The sequence below is a fragment of the Aotus nancymaae genome, unplaced genomic scaffold (genome assembly GCF_030222135.1).
Source record: "Aotus nancymaae isolate 86718 unplaced genomic scaffold, 86718_ANA_hifiasm-v0.15.2.pri h1tg000003l, whole genome shotgun sequence".
NCBI classification, from domain to species: Eukaryota; Metazoa; Chordata; class Mammalia; order Primates; family Aotidae; genus Aotus; species Aotus nancymaae.
The window spans coordinates 67,717,993-67,743,691 of record NW_026988414.1 but is presented as its reverse complement, the minus strand read 5'-3'; the positions used below and the strand labels follow the sequence as shown (position 1 = coordinate 67,743,691).

At 46.2% G+C, this 25,699-nt stretch overlaps 1 protein-coding gene and 1 pseudogene across 2 annotated transcripts in view; both read right to left on the bottom strand.

Moving 5' to 3' along the window:
* LOC105716591 (sperm equatorial segment protein 1-like) overlaps positions 1-25,699 on the bottom strand; it is a 110,988-nt gene that overhangs the window by 14,554 nt on the left and 70,735 nt on the right. For both annotated transcript variants that reach the window (XR_001107317.2, XM_012451346.2), the window contains exons 2-4: positions 18,109-18,153; positions 17,414-17,538; positions 17,040-17,121 (exon numbers count right to left, since the gene is read on the bottom strand). Coding sequence is in view for 1 of the 2 variants with exons in the window: in XM_012451346.2 (XP_012306769.1) it covers positions 17,040-17,121; positions 17,414-17,538; positions 18,109-18,144 (243 nt within the window). In the remaining variant the exon portion in view is untranslated. The remainder of the gene's footprint in view (positions 1-17,039; positions 17,122-17,413; positions 17,539-18,108; positions 18,154-25,699) is intronic.
* Positions 19,391-20,878, bottom strand: LOC105716623 (eukaryotic translation initiation factor 4B-like; annotated as a pseudogene).

Below are 25,699 nucleotides of genomic sequence, written 5' to 3'. Positions count from 1 at the left end.
AGGTAAGGAAAGGAAAAAGATGGAGGCTCAAAGGAGTCAAAGCAGCTCCCCAACACTTATTCTGATCAGCAGACACTGGGGAGACAAAACCCACAAGGAGTTCACAGACAAGGAAGTAGGCAAATGCAATACTGTGCCATCCATGTGTAGGTACAAGTAGGTACCTACTGTACAATCATATGGAGGAGGCTGTTTATTCTGCAATGGGTGGGACTGGTAAGGAAGTCTTTACAGATAGGCTGGTGATCGAGTGTTCTGAAATCTCAATCTGAAAGTGGGGAAGGGTGCTCCAAGTGTCAGGCAATGCAGAAGGAAAGGCTTGGAGGTGCGAAGCTGCACAGTGTCCTGGGGGAGCGCGAAATGATGTTATTTAAGGTACAAAGAGCAAGGTGGACACTGCCAGGACCTGAGAGGTAGGCAAGGGCCAGGTAATAATGGCAGTAATGGTAGCAGATCTTCATCCAGGGCTTATGCGGGGCAGGGTTTGTGTAACGTGTACCAGACTCAGGAGTTTGGTGACTGTAGTAGGAGAGTCATCTAGAAAGAAGGTGTGCAGTCAGACCCACAGCAGTGTGTGGAGGATGGATCAGAGCCAGGCTGGAGAAAGGTACATCAGTTAGCCGGCTGGTATTCCAAGCTTCCTTTCCAGCTAACTGGTCTTCCTTTCTCCAGCCTGGCTCTGCTGCACCAGTCCAGGCAAAAGGCAATTTAAGGACCGAACCAAGGCAGGGCCAAGGGGGAAGGAAAGGGGTTTGAGAAGCATTTAGAAGGCCATGTTGACAGGCTTGGTGATTGGCTGAAGGAGGAAGATGGGGAGATAGAGGAGTCAAGGGTACCTCATGGGGTCACCAGCTGAAACGGATCATAGCAGTGGAAACATCCATGAAACATGCCAAGCACCCACAAGGTGGTGGCGCTATTCTAGTCACTGGGGTCACAGAGACAGATCATTCACTGTTCTTGAACATTCTTTAGGGTTATTTAAAGACAAGCTTAATCTGTATGTATAAACTCATGTCCAGCCAAATTTGGGTAAATCTCAGAATTTTTTTTTTCTTTACCAAAAATGCATCCTTTTCTCCCCTGCCACACTAACACTCACTGTCTTTCTTTCTTTTTTCTCCAACAAGCTACACTCACACAGCTAGGGTAGTTAAAGATGGCCCATGTGTCCCTGAGTAGTATTAGGGCAGCCCCTTTGGGGCCATGGCTGGGTGACTAAGGTTGGAGGCTGGAAGCTTCCTTGAGAGTCAAGTCTCTTTCCAGCCATGTCTGCAATTCAGCTTGAGTATTTTCCCCCCTGGGATGAATTTCCTCATAAAATAAATGTCTTGTCTGAATTAATCTTACTTTTAGAAGGAGAGAGTCATCATATTGTAAAGACGGATCATAAAAAGATGCATCAGTCTATCAGGAAGGCTGGTTGATATGAGTATTTGTTCAGCACAGACAGCGTGCCTGCGGCATCTGAACTCCCAGGCTGGGCAGGTGCTGGGCTTAGCCCCTGTGCACACAATTTCACATATATGCCCCTGGTCTCCACAGTCCTTCTGGACTAGCTTTGGGCCTTGACAGAACCTTTTATTTTAATACTTAGGCCATTCCGGGCCAGCAGCTTTGCATATTGATAATGGGCACTATAGCAGCCTTCTTTTTTGAAGAGGCCAGGGAGTGACCTCTGACGTGGAGGGCCAGTCCCTTGGCTTAGGTCCGAAATACTTTCACTTGAAAACAAATCAGTACTCAGGATCTTAGACAACACTGCAGATAATCTCTGCATTTTGTTTTACTCATTTTTTTTTTTTTTTTTTTTGAGACAGAGTCTTGCTCCATCGCCAGGCACCAGGCTGTAGTGCAGTGGTGCGATCTCGGCTCACTGCAACCTCTGCCTCCTGGGTTCAAGCAGTTCTCCTGCCTCAGCCTCCCGAGTGGCTGTGACTATAGGCATGTGCCACCACATCCAGCTAATTTTTTTTTGTATTTTTAGTACAGACAGGGTTTCACCATGTTGGCCAGGATGGTCTCGATCTCTTGACCTCGTGATCCGCCCACCTCGGCCTCCCAAAGTGCTGGGATTACAGGCATGAGCCACCAGGCCCAGCCTGTTTTACTCTTAACAAATAGATACAAGCCATGGAAAAGTACATAAATTAAAAAGCAAAATATCACAAAAGTAATACAGGAAGTGAAATCTTACGCAGGTAATACACAAATACAGGAAACATACAAGGGGAAAACATTCAGGTCTTCCTCTGCCTCCTCCACAGTTAACCACTGAGAACTGCTTGGCATTTGGGCATCACCGGCCATCAACAGGAAAACTCATCCGGACGGCTGGCTGGCCCTTCTCCTTTCACCAGAGGTTGGCAATACTGGGCCCAAGATAGAGAAGGGCTGGCTTCTAACTCTCTTTCCGTGTATTTTTACCTATTTATCCTCACATTGCATATATATGATCATATATACGTATATCTCCTTTATTTTCTGTGCTATAAATAGGATCATGTAAAACACTTGGTACTTGTTTTTTTCTTTTATGTGACATTCTACTTTGAGTTTCTTTTTAAAATAAAACGATAAAATTAATAAAAACTTAAACTTCACAGAAGCGCAAGAAGTAAAACAAAAACAAAATCCTTTTCTTCATTGTATCCCTCTATTCCCACTCCCCAGAGCACACATAAATATATTTTCACGTATCCTTTTAGAAACGATGATTGTAAATGCATATACAAGTGCTTAAACACATACATACTTGATCTGTACACTTTATAATAAGACAGAACTCAGAGAGGTCAAATGGCACACCCAAGGTCACAGAGCAGACCTGGGTAGAGGCAAGTGCAGAGCTCGGTGCCCCGCCTTCCAGAGGGCAAAGGTTCGTCCACTGCGTCTCCAACAGGTTGGCCCAGAGCCAGTCTCAGCTAATGTTCCTCATTCCTCCCTGCCTTTGACCTTGTCTGACAGCCTGGTGACTCTTCTCCATGTTGTCCACGCCCCCTCCCCTCCCACAAATGCCCCTGGCTCAGTGTATTAATAGCCTGCACTTGTGCTGCTCCGCTCGGCTGGGCGGGCCCCTCCCGATGGCTCATTTCAGGAATGCCTGCCGTCTCTGTCAGTGCTGCCCTCACAACAGTGCGGTGGCTCCCGGTAAAGCGGTTCAGTGGGCTTGTGTTTGTGCTTTTGTTCCCCAAATTACAAATGACAATTAGATGCAAAAGACCCTTTGTGAGGATAATTCCATTTATGTAACCCCTTCCCCTGGCAGGAGCCAACATCCCGTCTACACTCTATGCTAGGCTTCAGGTCCACACGTCTGGCCTTGGGGAGTTTGCAGCTGGATGGGGGAGGACGGGCACACGTGCTGGTAACCTGCCTGTGCTTCTTCTCTCTTCTCTTTGTGTGTGTCAGCCTTATCTGTTGTGGGCCCAGATGTGTCTACAGCATTGCCAGCATCTGGTGAAAGGAGAAAAGTCAGCCAGCCTTCCGGATGCGTTTTCCTGTTGATGGCCGAGGATGCCCATCTGCACATCTGGAAACATCCAAATGGTCAGATCACACATGCTGTACACTCACATATGTGGTCCTGCCGCCTTCCATGACGTGTCCACTGGGGCACGCAGGACCTGGACCTGTGAACTCTCCCCGAGCCAGGACTGGTCAGCTCAACTTGACCTCACCAATGAACATTTTGTTGCAATGAGAAAAGAGGAAAGCCCAGAACTGGACACTGGGTATGGGGAGGGTAGAGTTTTGGAGGGAAGGCAGTGGTGGTGAGGAGCTGACAGCTAGAGAAACTCTGATGTTTAACATGAAGTCTCTTGACTTCACAGAGATGGAGCCTGGAGGGTTTGCCTCTGGTGCGGAGCTTTGGAATAGGGCACTGTCTTCCAGGACCCTTTCCCTTTTATTCACGGCCACTCCATGAAGTGAGGAAACAGTCTCCCTTCCTGGGAAACAAACCCTCCTGAGATCCCTGATTCTGCAGCGCCCTCTCGTGGGCAACTGGAATCCGTCTGGAGAGAAAACCTCAGGATATGGGGACGTGGGCAAGTGGTCATAAGTCACACATGGGCATTCATGGATTTTAGAATTGTATATTCAAGTTCTTCCACCTGCTCCCACCCACTGTGATATGAAGTCCTAAACGAACAGCTGGTTATTTGTATATACGGGTTGGACCCTGGTGGAAATCTGTTACGAGAGAGCAAAGGACTGAGGATGGGGCTCAAGTGTGTAAGGCGGTGTGGACAGAGACTAGAAAGAATGCAAGATGGTGACATGTGTGTGTGTGTGCGAGTGCACGTGTGAGAAATCCTGTGCTAAACAGATTCTGCCACGTTTCCAAATGGTTTTGGCACACGCTCTTTACGTCCTCCAGTCTTAAGTCAGGACACCCTCTTCAGTTTCCTTCTGTGCTCCAGAGAGCGTTTTGTCCAAGCCTTCACAAGCCTGGTGAAGAGGGGAAAGTACAGACTCAACAGAGGGAAAGAGGTTCCAAGAGTGTGTGGCCTCAGGCTGGTAAAACCCCAGGTGTGAGTTTCCCCGGTGAGTTGTGTGCCTCCCCAGCCTTCCTGGAAATTAAACACGATCCGGTTGAAAGGCCCCTACGCCAGGTCTCCCGGCCTTGCTGACTCCCGGTCCCGGGAGATGGAGTCTCGGTGCCAGCCTGGTCCCTGCTTTCCACCCACCCACACTGAATGAGCCTCTCCTTCACTGCAGAGCTGGCAGCCAGGCCCCACTCCTCCTATCAGATTCTTCTTCCCGTTCCTCCTCGCATCTTAAAGACGACATCCTCACTCCCATCCTGGTCTGTCTCAGTCCCCAGGGTAGTTTTGCCCTCCCAGCCTGCCTCAGCTTCTTCCTCCACCATCCCCTTCCTATCACTCCTTTCAGAAGAGAGTCTCCCCTGCCCTCCTCCTTCCATCCGCCCAACTGGCTCATCCCCTGCACGTCACCCCCCCCATCTACTGCATCCCAGCCCCACCTTAGATAAGGGACGTCATCGTCCAGGTTATGATCCGGCTTCTTCACCTCCCCCTCCCCCACCATGGACTTCCAACCCTTGGAAAAAAAAGATGCCAGCTACAATCCCATTGGAACGTGCCTGGTTCCAACCCCATGATGTCAGCCTTGGGGAAAGGTGCTTTATACTGTCAAGAAGGGAACCTAGCAGGACTGACTGCAAGGTGGAGGATGCCCAAGAAATCTGGGGTTCACAGGAGCTCACAGTGTAGTGCAGATGGAAATGCCCAGCATAGATGGAGGAGGTGAAGCCTGCCCTGCCCTCCGCCCCTGGCCGCTCCTCCCCACAGCATGTGCTGAGAGAGCCTTTGCTGCCTCTGCTTTTTCCTCCTGCCCAAACAGGGCCAGATGCAAACAGAGGCTGGTACACAGAGACAGAGGGAGCCAGGGTGAAGAGAAGTGATGCAGATGCATGAAAGCCTGGTACAGCAAGGAGCTGCACCACAGTGGGGGAGGAATGTCTTGAGCACTTGACGTCTCATTTCACCCCACAGCAACTGTGACCAAGGGATGGCATCAGCCCATTTCACAGATGAAAAAAACACGTGGGGAGGCTTCCAGGGTCACACAGCCAGGGTGTGGCTGAGCTGAGCTTCCAGGCTTAGCCTGCTTCATCCCCAAGCACTTGGCCTTTCCATAACACAGAGAGGCACACAAAGAGGCTGTCTCTATCCTGTTTCTCAAGTGACTCAGCACACAGAGAGAAGGAAGAGGCCAACGTAAGAGCCCAGAGAGGTCCAGAGGGATGCGCCGGGACAGGGAGGGAGATGGGAAGACAAAGACACAAGGAGGGGCAGGGAAAGATGCTGCTTATTTCTCCCTATGCAAATGGACTTTGCACACTTACATATTCCAGGTTTCATAGCCAGATCGTCAGAATCAGAATTTCTGGAGCGGGACCAAGGAATGTGCATTTAAAGAAGGCACCTCCAAGTGGCAAGGGGTACCGAGATATCTGCACGTAACTTGAAAATGCACCCAAAAAAATCAGATAAATTGACAGATGGAAGAGGGAGGAGGAACTGATGGATAATATGTGATAAACAGAGCAAAATCTTAACTGAGGAGTTTGGAAAGTAGGCAACGCTGTTCACTGTATGATTCTTCTCACTTTGTTTGAACGACTTTACAAGATGCCAGAGAAACAAGCTTCCAACTGACTGTGATGATTACGCAGGTCTGGGACCATGGATGTAGGGGAAGGCTCCCTCAGAAAACTTTTGGAGGAGTGACTGCCCTCTGCCCCCTCGAGCCCGATCCCTATGCTCCAGCCTCCAGCCACCAGCCTCTGGTTTCCTCAGTTTCACAGCAACCCAGGAATGTACAGCAGACTGAACAGGGCACTGTCCCTTCCCCTGAGTTCTAGAAGAAGTTCATCTGCCCCTTGGGGTCTCCAGTTCTCTGTGTTGAGCAGGATTAGGTGATCCCTGGGCTTTGTCTTATTGGGTGAGTTGTCTGAGCTGGTCCCTGTGGGGGCACTTATACTAATGTGATGAAGCAGACCCATGGTGTGGATTTGGGGCAGAGCTTGGAGAGGTGAAGCTAGAAATTCTCTTGGAAAAATTTGAAGCCAAACTTCTCGCAATGGCCCTTCAGCACCTTGGCCAGAGCTGGGGAGCCACAGAAGAAGACCTGCACCTTGCCCTTCTTCTCAGTAGCCACTTTCTGGAATACCTGCAGTCAGTGGGGATGAGGAAAAGAAGAGAGAGGATAGGTGGAGTTGCTGACTCACCAGTGACACAACCGCCTGGAGGTAACAGCATAACTGGTCAGCAGCAATGAGTGTCCCCATTTTACACAAGGAGCTGCATGGCATAGCTGCTGGGTTTTACAGCAGAGTTTGACACTCAGCCATTCAATTAAGAGCCATTTGTTCAGCTGGGCGCCGTGGCTCATGCCTGTAATCCCAGCACTTTGGGAGGCCAAGGCAGGCGGATCACAAGGTAAGGAGTTTGAGACCAGCCTGGCCAATATGATGAAACTCTGTCTCTACTAAAAATACAAAAATTGGCCAGGCATGGTTGCTGGACACCTGTAGTCCCAGCTACTCTGGAGGTTGAGACAGGAGAATCGCTTGAACCCAGGAGGCAGAGGTTGCAGTGAGCCAAGATGGCACCAATGCACTCCAGCCTGGGTGACAGAGCGAGACTCCGTCTCCAAAAAAAAGAGCCATTTGTCTGACTGGCAACATGACCTAGAACCCCAGGTAGGGGACCAGGGCCAGAAATAAATAAGACCCAGGCCCTCCACTCAAGGATCTGCAACTGTGGGAGACAGGCACTAAATCAGACAGGCAGAGATGCATACAGTGCTCTGAGGCTCCCGTGGGCAGACCGAACCTGGTGTTGGTCCAGGGCTGGCCACCTGCTGTGATTTAAGTATCTTTCCTGACGTCAGTCTTTTCCCCCAGTGAGGACCCTTTTCTACCCCAAATTCCTCTTACGAATTGCCTTTCTCTGAAAGTTCTCTTTGAAGCTGGGCCTGGTGGCTCACGCCTGTAATCCCAGCACTTTGGGAGGCTGAGGTGGGCAGATCATGAGGTCAGGAGTTTGAGACAAGCCTGGCCAATAAGGTAAAACCCCGTCTCTACTAAAAAATATATATATGTATATATATATATATATATATATATATATATATATATATATATATACAAAAATTAGCCAGGCATGGTGGCAGGCGAGTAGTCCCAGCTACTTGGAGGCTGAGGCAGGAAAATTGCTTGAACCCAAGAGGCAGAGGTTGCAGTGAGCCAAGATCGCGCCACCGCTCTCAACCCTAGGTGACAGAGCGAGACTTCGTCTCAAAAAAAAAAAAAAAAGAAAGTCCTCTTTGATGTCCAAGCATTCATCACTGACCTTCCCCTCCCACTCAGGTGTCGTGACCCAGGCATAGCGTCATCTGCAGCACTTTTAAAAGTAGTACCTTCTGGGCCACTTCCTGTAAACTGTATACCCTGACAGGTAAGTGTCCAGGGAAGAAAAATAATCATAAAACCAATCTGAGAAATAAAATTCAAAGATTTGCAAACAATCTCATGTCTCTGAACCTCAGTTCTAATGGGAGAGGATAAGATTTGGTGTTTTTCCAGGTTCCTGTCTGCTCAGGCCTTCTGACACTGCTCCATAGGGAGTCAAGGCTGCAGGGGTCTTTGAGGTCATAGAGACTAAATTCCTCTCTGAACAGATGGGGAAACTGAGGCTAATGACGGAATAAAGGCTAGTGATGAAGCCAGTATGGGTGCCCTGTTCACCTTCTGCACCATGAGGCCCCGTCTGGACTCTGGACTGTAACCTCACACTTTGCCCCTGGCTGCTTGGTCCTCATCTCCCAATCACTGCCTTGGGCTCTCAGCTTCACGCATACCTGCAGGCTGCAGGGTTCACAGCTGGCGTTACCTTGTTCCAGTCAGGCCGCCCAGGCTGCGTGCACATCTGCAGCCCCGTGATGGAGTCTTTCTTTTCCTTCTTGGCCAGGAGGTCAAGGGCCACCTGCAGGCCAATGGCCTTCATGTCATTCTTTCCCAGTGCAGATGTCATGTACATGTGCAACTCCAGGAAGCGGCCTGTTGGGCAGGAGACGAGGGCTGCACTGAGGGTCTAGCGCCCATGATGGGCACAGGGCAGGATGCTGGTCACTTCCTTACCCTGGGGCTTGGAAGGAGACCCATAGATCTTGGAACTCACACCATCAGCCAACTGTGTTTGCCCAGGCTCTGTCATGTGACCAGTACCACGGAGAGGAAAGGAAGCCTGTTGCTTGAGCTGGGCCTACTATGTGCATGGCGCACATTAGTTACTTTATATGCACTAAAGTGAGCCTTACAACCTCTCCAAGAGTTAGACCTTTTATATCTATTTATTTAGTATTTTTGTACAGACAGGGTTTCCCTATGTTGCTCAGGCTGGTCCTGAACTCCTGGACTCAAGTGATCTATCTGCTTCAGCCTCCCAAAGTGCTGGGATTACAGGTGTGAGCCACTGTGCCCAGCCAAGACTTTTTGTACTTATAGAAGGAGAAATGCATCCCAGGGCAGTGAGCATGGCAGTCCCTGGGCTCCAAAGCTCATGCCGTGCCTCACATGTCTGTCCTCATCCTGGCTGGGGACACAAACCACACACACATGAAAAGGTAATTTGGACTAAAGGGTCAAGGGTCCAGTAAATGGATCAGAGCGTGAAGGCTACTGATATGCAGGGAAGGGCTGATGCAGACAGAGCTGCTTCCCGGAAGGGACGGGGACTGGGTTAGGTGTGGGACGAAGGGCAAAAGTAAAAGCAAAGGTGAAGGGAATGCATGCTAAGGCCTAGTGTGAGCACAGAGTGACAGGCTGGAACAAATGCGATGTTCACGGGGCAGGGTGTGGTGCCTGGCTGGAGCCGCATCCTCAGATGGGAGCAAAAGGAGATGGGACTGGAGACAGGTTGAGGCCAGAATAAGAAGGGTCTTGAATGCCCAGCTAGGAAAGCGGGGAGGGTTGAGAGTAACTGAGTAGGGAGTGACATAGTGAAACAGAGCTTTAGGAAAGGGCATGGGAGGGCTGAAGAGACAGGGGAGGAGACTGGCACCAAGGAGCCCACGAAGTCAGAGCACCTGCAGTTCTGCACCGCGATATTCTAGGTCTGCTGGGATACTGATCCTTCAGCACTTCGCAGCTCTCGCATGGACACTTCTGCATGCCATATCCAGACGTGACATACGAATGTTATCATGTTTATGTGTGCCATGATGAGAAAAAGATTGGCTTGTGCGTTGCTTCAAGCCAGAGTTGGCAGGCCCTGATTTAGGATGTGGGAAGGAGCATTCCTGAGCTGATGATCACCTCATCCTTCTCTCCCTCTCTTCCCCCCACACCCAGATGAAAGGAGCTTTGCCACTCCAACGTGCTCTTTATCCTTTCCTATGTCACTATCAGCCCATTTTTCATTTGGCCTAAGGTGTCAGCCGCTGTTACAATGCAAATGGCCCTGGGAGGGATAGCACATTTCACGTCACATCTCACTTAAGCTCAAGTCATGCTGGGTGGTGTGGGAGAGAGGGAGATGTATTATGAGATGCCCACCTGGGGGGACCCCGCCCCTTCTTGCCCTCCCTCAGAGTCTCCATACCCCAGAGACGGGTAAGAGGAGAGAAGGGGAGACACCATGGTGGGAGGGATAAGATAAAGGGGCTGTGGAGGGTGATCTGGCATGGTCTCACCCTCTCTATCCAGCCGTGTTTGAGACAGCCATCTCATTTCTGGGACACCTTCCTAAGAAAATCATCCAAAGCAAGGAAAAAGGCTATGTGCACAAATATGTTAATTTCAGTGTTTTTTTTTTAGGATTATGGAGAATTTGGAATAAACAAAATGTTCAGCAGTAGGAGCTTGGTTAAATAATTCACGGTATAACCACTAACTACACCATTCATTATATAGCCATTAAATACTACTACTCCTTTTATTAAACAGTTATTACTACTAGCTCTTCTACTACTAAGAAATTTATTAAGCAGTTACGATTACCGCCACCACCACCAAATTTATCTAGCAGTTCATTAAGCTCCAGTCACTGTGCTACGTGTTCTGCAGAGGACATCTCATCTGATTCCCATTACAACCCTATGAGGTGGGTACTAGCAGCGTCCATTTTTTTCAGATAACTGTTTTCGAGGCAAAGCCGTGAAATAATGCGCCCAAGGTCCTATAGCTATTAAGGCTAGAGTAAAGACACAAACTCAGACAGAATAATTGATGCCGAAGCTATAGAAATTGAAAATTATAAACCTAGAATTATTTAATGCAAACTTTGACGTATAATGAAAGTGGAAATCAGAAGCCATGAGTTTCAGCTGCAGGTAATGAGAAACCCTGAAAGAAATTTGATGTGACAGTTGTTGACTCAAGTGGCTTTGAGAATGCAAAGCACTGGGTTAGCTGTTACCCTTTGTTTATACAGATTAGGAAGAAGCAAACAGCAAATATTTATGTGCCAGTAACTAGAAAATTTAAATTAAATTTAAACTTTTCCTTTAGCTTGTCATCATAAAATTGAGTTCCTAATGAATTAGTATATGTAAAAGCATTTAGAAAAAAGAAGTCAATGCTATACAAATATTTGCTGTAATTGTTATTTACAAGAAAGGGCAAGGAGCTTTACTGAACCATTGTAAGCTTGAAGAGTTATCTTCCAAAGACTGTTGACTTGAACTTTAAGGCTCTGATGTTGATTATGGTAAACTATATCTGTTTGGATAGTTTCTTCTAGAAAACTGTGTTTGATTACTTGAACGTATAAACTGTGTTTATCATTGGAATTTGAATTTACCCATGACAACCTGATAATTAAATAGTCAAATACAATCTAGTTCTAATGAACTCAACAAGTCTAAAACACTACACCAATTCTCTTAAAAAGTTAGAAACATATCCAAAGATATTTCTCCTTGTATAAATTATAAACAAAACAATGATTTTACTAGATTAACTTTTTTTTTTTTTTTTTTTTTAAGAGAAAGAGAGAGAGAGAATAGGAAGGAGAAAAAAGGAAGAGAAAGAGAGAGAGAGAATGGGGAGGAGGGAGAAGGAAAAGAAAGAGGGAGAGAGAATGGGAGTATTGCTTTCTTGCCCAGGCTAGAATGCAATTTAGTAATGGGTATTGAAAACCTCTTTTATACTGGTAATTATACTTAATGATGTAGTCAGGAAGGAATAAGGGAAGAAGATAACAAACAAACAGCCAACCAATATTTAATTTAAACCTATGAAATGCTATGCGATTACTGAGGAGTGATTTACTTCCAATTATATAGTCACCTTTGGAATAGGTGTGAGGTGGTAATGTATGTTTTGTGTATTTGAAGTGGAGAGTACTATAAATATTTATTAAGTTTACTTGTTCCGGGTCTGAGTTCAAGTTCTGAATATCCTTGTTAATTTTCTATCTCGTTGATCTATAGAATCGTTAGCTCTTCTTGTTGCATTGATCCTTTTGCCATTATGTAATGTCATTCCTGGCCTCTTTTGATCTTTGTTGCTTTAAAGTCTACTTTATCAGAGGTGAGAATTGCATCTCCTGCTTTTTGTTTATTAGTTTATTTTTACTCTCTGTTCAATTGGTAAATCTTCCTCCTTCTCTCTGAGTCTTTGTGTATTGTTTCATGTAAGATGGGCCCGGATGCAGCATACCGATGGGTTTTGGCTTTTTATCCAATTAAAATATATATAAGTTTAATACCAGCATTTGATGCTAGCTGGCTGTTTTGCCCATTAGTTGATGTGAATTTTTTATTGTGTTAAAGTTCTTTGCTTTTTGATATATTTTTGGAAAGGCTGATATTGGTTGTTCCTTTATATGTATAGTGCTTCTTTCAGAAGCTCTTGTAAAGCAGGCCTGGTGGTGGTGAACTCTCTAAGTACTTGTTTGTTCGCAAAAGATTTAATTTTTCCTTCGCACATAAAGCTTAGTTTGGCTGGATAGGAAATTCTGGGTTGAAAGTTCTTTTCTTTAAGGATGTTAAATATTGGTCCCCACTCTTTTCTGGCTTGTAGGGTTTCTGCTGAGAGATCTGCTGTAAGTCTGATAGGTTTCCCTTTATGGGTAACCTGAACTTTCTCTCTAGCTGCCCTTAGTATTTTCTCCTTCATTTCAACCCTAATAAATCTGGCAATTATGTGCCTTGGGGTTGGTCTTCTTGAAGAATATCTTTGTGGTGTTCTCTGTATTACCTGGAGTTGAATATTACCCTGCCTTGCCAGGTTGGGAAAATTTTCCTGAATGATATCCTGAAGAGTATTTTCCAACTTGGATTCATTCTCTTCATCACATTCAGGTACACCTATCAAACGTAAATTAGGTCTTTTCACATAGTCCCATATTTCCTGGAGACTTTGCTCATTCCTTTTCATCCTTTTTTCTGCATTCTTGTCTTCTCGTTTCATTTCACTGAGCTGGTCCTCGACTTCTGATATCCTTCCTTCTGCTTGATCAATTCGACTGTTTAAACTTGTGCATGCTTCGCGAAGTTCTCGTGTTGTGTTTTTCAGCTCCATCAGTTCACTTATATTCTTCTCTAAATTGTCCATTCTCATTAACATTTCGTCAAACCTTTTTTCAAGGTTCTTAGTTTCTTTGCATTGGGTTAGAATAAGTTCTTTTAATTCACAGAAGTTTCTTATCACCCACGTTTGGAAACCTGCTTCTGTTATTGGAACACCCGTGTAATCTATTAAGCCTTGTTCCGTTACTGATGAGGAATTGCAATCCCCCGTAGAGGGAGAGGCATTCTGATTTTGAGTATTCTCTACCTTCTTACGCTGGTTTCTTCCCTTCATTATATATTTGTCCGTCTGTCGTCTTTATAATTACCGACTTTCTAACTGGGTCTCTGACGTCCAACTTGTTGATTCCCTGCGCCGAAATCTGAGCAATCCACTGAGCCGGCCAAAACAGCGGTGTTAAGATTGATGGTGCTTTTCTGCCCGGGAATATCCGGACTCTGCACCAAGAACTGGCGTGCTAAGGCACCAGCAAAACCGCCACGCCGGCCACAAGAGTCGCCCTGGCGACCCGTGGAGCTCCTCCACTGGGAATCTCGTGGTCCGTGAGCAACTAATATTCGTCTGAAAGTGTGGCGTCCTCTCGTTCTTTGCGCTTTCACTGGGAGGTACGTGCCCGAGCTGCTAATCATCAGCCATCTTGGATCTCTCCTAGATTAACTTTTAAATATAGTGTAAACCCTCAGTATTCCACAAAGATGTCCCGTGATATGACTCAGAGAAACATTTTATCATACTTAGTAATGATGAGAATAAATGCTTAGTAAAAAATGTAGAATACAGCAAACACCTGGGCAGTGAGGAGGGAGAGTTTGGAGGGGTTGAGGGGAGGACATTCAAACCTTCTTTTTTTTTTTTTTTTTTTTCTTTTTGAGACAGGGTCTTACAAGGTGAGATAAGGTGTTTGCAGTCAAAAGCCAAAAAAATTTCTCACCAGCAGACCTGCACTACGAAGAGCCAACAGCTCTTCAAGCAGAAGGAAAACTTTACCAGATAGAAATCTAGATCTAGGCACAAAAAGTGAAAAGAACCTAGAAATGCTAAATACATCTATAAAAATAAAAACTTTGTTCTTCTGATTTTTAAACTTCTTTTTCAAAGATAATTGGACAATGGTGGTATACCCATAAAACAGAATACTACTCAGCAATGAAAAGGAACGAATGACTTATTGATACATACAACAACACGGATACATCTCGAAGGTATTATGCTAAGTGAAAGAAGGCAGACGGAACAGACTACATATTATATGATTCCATTTATATAAAATTCTATAAAAGGCAAAATTACAGTGATAGAAAGCAGACCAGTGGTTGCAGAGGTTATGAGTCAGGGGAGGGTGTTGACGGCAAAACAGGATGAGGAAATTTTCAGGAGTAATGGAAAGAAATGGTCCATATTTTGATTGCAGTGGTGGTTACACTACTCTATGCATTTGTCAAAATGTCATTGTATTTATTATACACTTAAACGGGTAAATTTTATTATATGTAAATTATATTTCAAAAACCAAACACGAATTAAGTGTGAATAAGAATCATTTGAGGAGCACGTTAAAATGTACCTTCCTGAGCCCAGCTCTCAGAGAATCTATCTGATTTGGAAGGTCTGGGATGAGGCCTAGGAATTTAAATTTTCAACATGTGCGTCTTCTGAATTAAAAGATATGTCATGAAAAAGATAAATTACAAAAATAAAGACATATATTTTTATAAAATGTGAATAGGAAAACAAAAAATGGAAGGGAATCCTTTAAAATGCCTGGTGTCATCTGGATAACTGGATGAGTCGATGAGGGATTTTTTTTTCCTCCTTCTATTTTTCAACTTTACGAAATGTTACATTTTGTAGAACCTCCTTGTTTTCGTAGAAACTCACCCATCCTTCTCCAGAAATGGAATAAGTGCCTTCTCGAAAAGACTTTGAGTTAGCCTGGGCAATATAAGGAGACCTCATCTCTACAAAAATTAAAAACAATCAGCGGGAGTGCTGGCCTGCACCTGTGGTTCCAGCTACTCCAGAGGCTGAGGCGGGAGGATTGGTGGAGGCTGCAGTGAGACATGATCCTGCTACTGCACTTCAGCTTGGGTGACAGAGTGAGACTTTGTCTCAAAAAAAAAAAAACGGTGGCTCAAGCCTGTAATCCCAGCACTTTGGGAGGCCGAGGCGGGTGGATCACGAGGTCAAGAGATCGAGACCATCCCGGTCAACATGGTGAAACCCCGTCTCTACTAATACAAAAAATTAGCTGGGCACGGTGGTGCGTGCCTGTAATCCCAGCTACTCAGGAGGCTGAGGCAGGAGAATTGCCTGAACCCAGGAGGCGGAGGTTGCGGTGAGCCGAGATCGCGCCATTGCACTCCAGCCTGGGTATCAAGAGCGAAACTCCGTCTCAAAAAAAAAAAAAAGTACTCAGTTCACGTTAACGGTTAAATGGTTATGTGAGTTTCATATCAATACATTACTTTTTTTAAAGACACCTCGCCACTCCCATTGCCCTCAGGCCCTGTCCCTCTCCTACCACATTGAGCCTCCTTGGCCTGGTCCATCTCCAGTTTGGTCAGCAGGCTCACAAACCACTTGAAAGACCACTGGTCTCTGTTGATCCAGATAAAGTCCACCTAGGGAGAGAGGCCCTTCAGCTCAGAGGCTGTCTCCCTCATTTGCAGGAGGTTCACATCGGTGACCCCTGGGACCCATATGACCACCCCGAGGTAAGCAGGGAACATTCGCATATCCATTTAAGAGAGGGAAAAATCAAGGCTGATAGAGGTGAGCAGCCATGCCCAGATCACAGAGCAGCATGGGACCAGAACCAGGTTTCTGACTCCAAGGCTGGGATTTTCTCTAATGCCTTCTATTGTTTACAACAAACAGTGTATTGAAATATTAGCTTAGGATACCCAGAAAAACATGAATCACTTTTTAAATTTTTTATTTAATTTAATTAATTTATTTATTTTTGAGACTGAGTCTCGCTCTGTCACCAGGTTGGAGGGCAGTGGCACCATCTCAGCTCACTGCAACCTCCGTCTCCCGGGTTCAAGTGATTCTCCTGCCTCAGCCTCCTGCGTAGCTGGAACTATAGGCACATGCCACTACACCCAGCTAATTTTTGTATTTTTAGTAGAGACAGTATTTTCACCATGTTGGCCAGGATGGTCTCAATCTCTTGACTTTGTGATCCACCCACCTCAGCCTCCCAAAGTGCTTGAATTGCAAGGCGTGAGCCACCCCACCCTGCCAAAAATATGAATTACTTTTTTAGAAACTCTTCTAAGTGGCCTATATAGGATGACGAATGTTCAAAAGGCAAGCATGTTTTCATTATTATTATTATTTTCTTTTTTGAGACAGAGTCTCACTCTGTCACTCAAACTTGAGTGCAATGGCATGGTCTCAGCTCACTGCATCCTCAGCCTCCTGGGCTCAAGTGATCCTCCCACATCAGTCTCCCGAGTAGTTGGGACCACAGGTGGATACCACCACACCCAACTAATTTTTGTATTTTTGGTAGAGATGGGGTTTTTCCATGTTGCCCAGGCTGGTGTTGAGCTCTTGGGCTCAAGTGATCTGCCTGCCTCAGCCTCCCAAAGTGCTGGGATTATAGGCTTGAGCCACTGTGCCCAGCCAGTATGTTTTCATTCTTAAAACCACCATAGGGTCATGGACAGGTAGTATCATGGCTGTAACTGAATCCAGACTTCCTGACTATCAAGCTATGCAACCTTAAAAGAAATGTTCAGAACATCTCTCAGAGGGGATGGGAATGTTGAAGTGGGGGCGGGGCTCACACATACAGGAGACACCAGGAGAACTCATTTAAGACAACTCAGGGTACTGTGGGAAAGAAAGACGATCCCATCAGGGATCACTTACCCGCTCCCACCTTTGCACAGGAGGATGGGCTCCTATTTTAGGAGCTGTCCAGGGGAGAAGGTCTGGAGGCCTGCCTGCAGGAGGTGGTACTCACCTTATGGAGTTTCATGTTGTCTTGGACACCTTCTATCCAGGAATGCTGGCAGTTGGGGCAAACACGCTTTCTTTTCTGGTGCCTGAGGGGAGGCAGGAGGAAAGGGTTTGAAACTTGGGGTGAGACTTTTCAGGACCCCAGAGAACAGTTCGGGGGACAGGCAGCAAGGATGGGGTGGCAGAGCCCACTGTATGAGGAAGGGGAGGGATGAGACACAAAAAGGAGAGGCAGGGAGAGCAGGAGAGAAAAGAGACAGAAGAGCAGAGGGAGACAGGTGAGAGGAGAGGAAGGAGAAGGCATAAAGGGAGGAGGGGCGGGGAGGGTGCCTTGGGGCTCTGACCCAGGATGCAGGAAGGAGCACACTGTTTGCCCACCTGTACATGATACTCTGCAGGATGGAAGCAAAGCAGGTGATGCCGATGCCTGCCCCGATGAGCACGGCATGCTCAGAGGCAAAGATCCGGCGGGTGGGGGTCCCGTAAGGCCCATCGATGTAGCACTGTGCACAAGAGGACATCAGAGAAGAGAGATGGGGGGTGACACTGGTCTCCCCTGCTATCAGAGGATGTCCCCAGGGCTTCAGGACCCCCTTTATAGATAGAAAGACATCTCCTGGGCTGGAAGCCAGGTCTAAGTGGCTCCCACTCCAGTGCTCTTTCCACATGCTGTGCTCTCAGCACCAGCCTGGGGAGAGCTCTAGGTGTTAGAATGCAGAGCTGGTGGAAACAAAGACCCAATCTGCATCCCTGGGGTGTTGTGCCTGCCACCACCGGGTGTGCGCCGTGGGGTGCCCAGGAGACAGGGACAGAGAGCGTGTAGCTCTGTACACTGCACACCCATCTCTGCTCCTGGAGAAGAGACAGGCCAAGGACGAGGCTGAGTACCCTTCGATATAAAGAGCGGGGGGAGGGCTGTGGTTACAACACCCAGATACCTGGATGTCAGCCCATGGGGATTTGAGGAGCCTCAGTACCCAGAACCACAGTAGCCCCTCCTTAAAGGCAAATACTTCATTTCCTTTGGTTGGGGCAGGAGTTCTTGCTCATGTCCACCCCCTGCAGCCTCTCACCTTGATGTTACAGAATTGGTGGTTCTCCAAAAACATCTCGGAGCCCTGCAGGGAGTAGAGAAGAGAGTTATGGGTCTTGAAATGGACAGTGTTAGGCATTTCTTAGAAGCTTCCTCGCCCTTGCCAGTCTGAGCAACTTTATAAAAAGGGAATTGCTTTTTCTGCCCAAAGCATTCAGGGAACACGAAGCCCTTTTGAAGGAGAACATCAGTGATGTGCTGGTAAACTGACTTCTGGAGAAGGGGTAACAGTCTTGATTGTTAGCTTCTGCCCATTTCTGTGGTGTAAATGCTAACCCACCATGGCTCCCACCATAACAACTGTGTTGAATAACCAGCTCATGAAATTCCTGAAAATTTAACAGTGGCTCCTATGGTCCAGCACAAGTCAGTTTCAGGGTGTGACTGGAGAGCACTCCCCTCCTAGCTGAAAATATTCTTTTCCCTCTGCCTGAAATGCCCTTCCTCTTCCCCAGATGTCAATTCCTTCAGTGTACACTGCATCCTTCATTGTCCAGCTCATTTGAAGTTGCTATTCCTCTTCCAAGCTCTTCCAAGCTTCTCCAAGCAGAGAAGCCAGGGCCTCCCCTAACTCACAGCTTCCAGGGCCCTAGGGCTCTGCTCTGGGCTTACAGACAGTGTGCTCCTTGGGGGAAGGGAGCAGACCTCCTCTGTCTTCCCCTGACTTAGAGCATGTGACAGTCAGACGGCCCTGTCCGAGTCAATACCTTTCTTTTGGAAGGTGAAAGCAGCAGACCCCAGAACAGGCCTGAAGAAGCCTATGGTATCTCCTACTCTAGTGCAGGAGGCAGAGTTAGGAGTGATCTTTGCAATCTTACAGGCTGAGAGCATGGAAAGGACGTGTCCACGTTCCCACAGAGTTCAGGTAGAGCCTGGGTCTCCTGCTGCCTGTCCAGATCGTCACATTATGCCATGTTGCCTCTTTGTCTAGAGGTAACTGAAGGCTGCTCCCCTGGTGTGGGGTGTGTTTTGGGAGGAATCCTGTGAGCGAGCTCCTCTGCTTTCAATTTTCTTTAGTCCTTCCGATGGCAACAAGAAAGCCTTCCATTCTGGCTAACGCATCTCTACCACCACTCTAACAATAATCTCTTTTCTTTTTTCCTTCCTTTTTACAAAAGCAAGGAAGAAAGGAAGGAAGGAAGGAAGGAGAGAGAAGAGTGTGGAGCACTACATTTCGCTTGATGCCTTAGCAGGCAGGAGCGTCTAACAAGAATTTAATAACATTGATTCTCATTGTTTTTACTTTCAAAGCTATCCTCTGTTCATGGCACACGATACTGTTTTCCATTAGAGATAATGCATCTTCCATTAGAGATAACCCCTAAAGGGGCTGGCATTACCTTTAGGAGCTGACCAGGTTTGGGAGGTTTAGAAGTTGGAGAGTGACAATCTTCCTTCTTATTGAGTATTTCATTTTTTAGAGACTTCTCACTCTGTCTCCCTCGTGCATTTCTGCCAGATGTGGTGGAGGTCCCACTCTTTGATGACTCACTTCCTGTCCTTGACCATTCGGCTCCTGAGTTTCTTCACTAGCCAGCTTGGGTGTCTCTCCCAAGGCCATTGTTCTAGTTTTGGCTCATCCAGCTGATATTACAACTTCTCTTGTTCCTTCTGTAGTCATTCTTCTACTTCTCTTTCTCTAGCAGCTGTGCCAACGGCCTTTGCCCCTCCAAAGATAGAAGCAGCTCAGCTGAACTGGGAGGCACTAGCAGAGGAATCATCTTCCTTAGGAGTACTCTGAGACTTTAGATTCAGTTTAGGTCTAGGGGGTGGGGGAGTGGGGAAGTGGGGGAACCTCTATCATCTCGCCTATAATCATCCTGAGAGTAATCATCTCTGGAGCTCCAAGACCAGTCATCCCAACTGTCGTATCAGTCTTCACAGCAGTCCCTGTCTCCTCTATAATCATCATCCCTGCGGTACCCACTGCCAAATGCTCTTCTGCCACTGCCTATCTGGGAATCATAATTTCTGTTGCTTCGGTCATCGTAGCGACCCCAGCCCCTGTATCGATCCCTATCCCTGTGCGGGCCATCCGGATACCCATCGCGATACCAGTCTGAATCGTAACAATCTCGATACTTGTCTCCAAAGCTAGCATCACCTCTTCTGGGCGGGTAGTCATCAAACCTGTCTGTGGCAGGACAAGCCCTCCAGTCTGTATCTGTTTTGTCAGAATCCAGATTTCTATCACGGCCAAAAGAATGATCGTCCCTGTCTTCATCCTGTGCTTGATCAGCAACCTTCACTCAAATTCTCCTGTTACCTAGAGACTCTTAACTGACACTCAGGGCGCTGAGCAGGGAATCCAGGCCCTCACATTCAGCATAACCAAAACCTTTCAGCCTCTCTGGATTGCTGGGTTCATGTGGGAAACACAGTGTACCTGATGCTTAATCCTCTAAAGAATTCCTTAATTGACTCTTCTGTCACATCATAGGGTAGGTTCCCTAGAAAAGCAGTGTAGGGTGGTGATTTGGGAAGATAGTTCCAGTCGACACTGGGTTCCCAAGCAGCCCGTGGGGCAGTGGGAAGGACGGAAAGGTCAATTGGAGGTGCCCTGTACATGTGGTCATCATTACTGTGCCAAGCTGTTGAAACATCTCCTTCCAGGTCATCTGTTTCATCAGCTCAGCTGACTGGTTTGTAAACATAGGTGCTCCTGCCCTAGTCCTTCGATCCTCAGCCAGAAAGTCTGTTAGGGAGATAGTCTTCTACTTCTTATTCTTCTTTTTTGCTGAAGCCACCATGTTGGGGGAGGGAAAGAGAATGCAAAAGCTTGGTTTTGTTTTAAAGCAGAGTGCTACAAGAAACTTCTCCCAGTATGTAGCCCACAGTGGGAATACCCTAAAGGGATCCTTTGACGCTAACCATGTCAAGTCTCCTGAACCAGCAGGGGCTCACTGGAAGCCCCTTTGCTATCATTCACCTATTTTTCTACCCACAGGCTCAGCCAGTTCTCATTTGTTTGGGGCCAGTCACAAGACAAGTTCTACAGAACTGCAATGATCTTTCAGTAATCTCTGGAAATGGAGTGCTCCCATGCCAGGATAGCAGCAATATTAGATGCTGCTTTAACTGTTTCAGTAGTCTTTCTGGTAAAGTAAAGAGAGAAATACAAACACATTCCATTAAATCAGTTCAGGAACAATATGTAGGAAATAGAAAATTCTTTTGAGGAAATAAGCCAAGCAGTAAATATGAATTATACTTTCAAGTTATGGCCAGTTAAGGAAAAAAAGCAAGAATGAGAAAATGTGAGACAAAGCTGCTGGTAACTGTCATTGTAACTATCTGTGTGTGTCTCTTTCTGTCCCCTCGGACTGTGAGCTCCTAAAGCCAAGGTCTGTGCCTCATTAATTTTGAATCCGAGGAAACTAGCACAGTACCCAGTATATCATGGGCACTCCATGTATGTTTGTGGAATAAATAAACCTGCCTCAATTCAACAAATACTTAGGAAACACTATATGCCAGGCCCTGATTGGGTACACAGAGACAAGTAAGATAATCCAGCATGGTAAATAAAGATACAAAAGTGTATTGCAAGACAGCACTGTGAAGGGAGAACCGGGAAGAATTCCCAGTGAAAGTGACTGATCTGTAGTGGGTTTTAGAGGATGAATAGGAGTTTGCCAGGTTAAAAAGGAAAAGGACATTCTGGGCAGCTGGAAGATCACATAGAAAGGCATGACATGAGAATGCATTCTGTGTTCTGGGAACTATAAGCAGTTCAGGTAATGACCTGGAGATGCACAAGTTTGAAAGCAGAACTGGAGCAGGGAGCAGGAGTCAGGTCATGACAAATTTGGCAGGAAGAGAGCCAAAGGCCTAGGATTGTCTAGGAGCTGGGGAGCCAGTAAGCAATGCTGAGCAATGGAGCAACACATCACTTGCCAAAGTTCTGACAACAACCTAGTTCATATCCCAGTATCTGGATAAAATGCAAGCTTTTGCAAGGGAAGTAATAAACATTATAAAAAATCTTTTTATTTTTGAGACAGAGTCTCACTCTGTTGCCCAGGCTGGAGTGCAGCGGCATGATCTCCACTCACTGCCATCTCAGCCTCCTGGGCTCAAGCAATTCTCCTGCCTTGGCCTCCCTAGTAGCTGGGATTACAGGCATGCACCACCACACTCAGCTAATTTTTGTAGTTTTAGTAGAGGTGGGGTTTCATTATGTTGGCCAGACTGGTCTCAAACTTCTGATCTCAAGTGATCCTCCTGCCTGAGCCTCCCAAAGTGCTGGGATTATAGGTGTGAAGCACCATGCCCAGCCAGAAAATGTATTTTTAAAAGCATCTTTTTCTAAAAAAAACTTTTGGAAAGAGAGACTTTTTTCTCTCAATGACACTTTTTTATAATTACACAAATTATAAACATTAATTATTAGTCCAAGGCTGGCAGATTGCTTAAGCTCAGGAGTTGAAGACCAGCCTGGGCACCCTGGCAAAAACCCATCTCCACCAAAAATACAAAACATTAGCTGGGTGTGGTGGCATGCACCTATGGTCCCAGCTACCCAGTAGACTGAGGCAGGAGAATCACTTGAGCCCAAGAGGCAGAGGCTGCAGTGAGCCAAGATCATGCCACTGCACTCCAGCCTGGGTGACAGAGTGAGACCCCACCTCGATTTTAAAAAATTATTATTATTATTTAAAAATTAGAAAAATTTCTACAAGCACAAAAAAGAGTAAAAATCACACAATTCCCATTCAAGGTGAACCAGTAAGCTGGCATTCCAAAAGAGCTGAAAAAGAAAATAAAGAATGCTAAGAAAGCCAATCAAACCAGTAATAGGGAGAAGAATTCATACCTGAAGAAGTGAAAATCAAAGACTTGAAGCATGTTTAGAATCCTCAAAAAAGAAAGAAAAACCATGCATTAAAAAAAGACTAAGAACTTATAAAATGGGCAGCACTGAAGTAAAACAGCCAGTCACGAAAATATATTGTATGATTCAACTTATATGAGTACCTGGAATGGTGGTTACCAGGGACCGAGGGGAGAGGGGAATGGGGAGTTAAGGTTTAATGGTATAGTTTTAGGTTTCCAAGATGAAAAGAGTTCTGAAGATAGATGGTAGTGACGGTTGCACAATGTAGTAATACCACTAAACCAGGAAGTATGTACTTTCTGAAGCCTTTTGATATAGCCAAATAGCTTTCCGAGAATTGTGAGCCAATTTTCACTCCCTGCCATGTTCTAAGAGAATGCCTGTTTTGCCAAACATCTAGTAACATTAGAAATTACATTTAAAAATAATAGTCCCATTAGGCACAAAATATTTTCCTGCTCTTATTTGCCTTTATCTGATTACTAAATAAATAAAACATCATTGTGGAAGGAAGAAAACCATGAAATCCTCTTTTCTTCATTTCTTGGGTGAAGTGGAGTGTATTTTACTGTAGAGAAGACAGATGGTTTTTTTTGGAGACGGAGTTTTGCTCTTGTTACCCAGGCTGGAGTGCAATGGCGCGATCTCGGCTCACCGCAACCTCCGCCTCCTGGGTTCAGGCAATTCTCCTGCCTCAGCCTCCTGAGTAGCTGGGATTACAGGCACACGCCACCATGCCCAGCTAATTTTTTTGTATTTTTAGTAGAGACAGGGTTTCACCATGTTGACCAGGATGGTCTTGATCTCTTGACCTCGTGATCCACCCGCCTCGGCCTCCCAAAGTGCTGGGAGACAGATGGTTTTTTAAAATCCCTAGCCATGCTCCAAATTTGTTGTTGTTGTTGTTGTTTTTTAATAAAGTGCTTTTTTTCCTACATTTTTTTCCCCAAAGGCAGGGCACGTTTTCGCTCTAGCCCTCCGCTAGATTACTTGTCGATTCTCAGCCCTAATTGAAGTCCTGAGTCTTGCTGTCAGGTGGAGATGTTGCTACGTCGCTTTCACCTGCCAGGATGCACCAGGAAAGGTAGATGACCTGTAGAAATGAGTGAACAAATGCAGGGAGGATGATGGGCCCCTGTCTGTGCCCTCCCTGAGCCAGCTCCACTGTTGGTGCCCTGGAGCCTGCACTCCCTCACCCACTCCAGGAGCTCACAACCACCCCCTTGCTTCTGCATCATTTCTCCCTTCTCTGCTGGATCATTCTTTTGCCAGTGATTGTCCAATTTCCCTGCCTGCCTTAATAGCAAAACTTGTTGAAAATATTGCTAATGCTGTCTCCACGTCACTTTCTAATTAAATTTAAAAAAATTAAATCTATTTATTTATTTATTTATTTATGTAGAGACCAGGTTATGAGACTGGCTACATTTTTGTATTTTTGGTAGAGATGGAGTTTCACCATGTTGCCCAGGCTGGTCTGGAACTCCTGGGCTCAAGTGATCCACCCACCTTGGCCTCCCAAAGTGCTTGGATTATAGGTGACACCTACCACACCTGGCCAATTTTTGAAATTTTTGGAACCCACTCCAATGAGAGTCTGTCCTCAAAACATTATTTTCTAAGATTACCAATAACCTCCTCTGGCCAAAGCACAGCAGTCATTCTCAATGCTCAGCAGCATTCGACAGAGGCAGGTAGTCTTTCCTGCTTGAACCACTGTCTTCACTTGACTTCCAGGATCCCACCCTCTCTGGCTTTCCCTCTAACTCACTGTCTCCTCACAATGTGCTTACTTATTGATAAATCCTGTTCTTTTATCTGACCTTTGAAAGTTGGACCCAATCTTCACTCCTTTTTTTTTTTTTTTTTTTTTTTTTGAGACGGAGTTTCGCTCTTGTTACCCAGGCTGGAGTGCAATGGCGCTATCTCGGCTCACCGCAACCTCCGCCTCCTGGGTTCAGGCAATTCTCCTGCCTCAGCCTCCTGAGTAGCTGGGATTACAGGCACGCGCCACCATGCCCAGCTAATTTTTTGTATTAGTAGAGACGGGGTTTCACCATGTTGACCAGGATGGTCTCGATCTCTTGACCTCGTGATCCACCCGCCTCGGCCTCCCAAAGTGCTGGGATTACAGGCTTGAGCCACCGCGCCCGGCCCACTCCTAATTTTTTTTTTTTTTTTTTTTTTAGCCTGAGTCTCACTCTGTCACCCAGGCTGGAGTGCAGTGGCACAATCTTGGCTCACTGCAACCTACGCCTCCTAGGTTCAAGCGATTCTCCTGCCTCAGCCTCCCGAGTAGCTAGGATTACAGGTGCATGCCACCATGCCTTGATAATTTTTTTATTTTTAGTATAGAGACGGGGTTTCACCATGGTGGCCAGGCTGGTCTCAAACTCCCGACCTCAGGTGATCCGCCTGCCTCAGGCTCCCGAAGTGCTGGGATTACAGGTGTGAGTCACTGCACCAGGCCAGAATAGTTGTTGTTTTTTTAATCTTTGGAGTGGGACAGTAACTAAGCCAAAGAGTAGCAGATCCGATTTTTATTGTCAGTCACTTAAGCTTTTCATTTGCCTTCTGTAAAGAGACTTTTTAAAAGAGGGAAGAAAAATACTGAAATCTCTTCTGTACATCAATAGGCATCCTGTACCTTAATAGGTACCCTGGAGGAGACTAATCTGGGGCCCCTCAGTTTTAATTGCATTTCTTAAGCTGTGGTGATGTTCATTTGGAACAT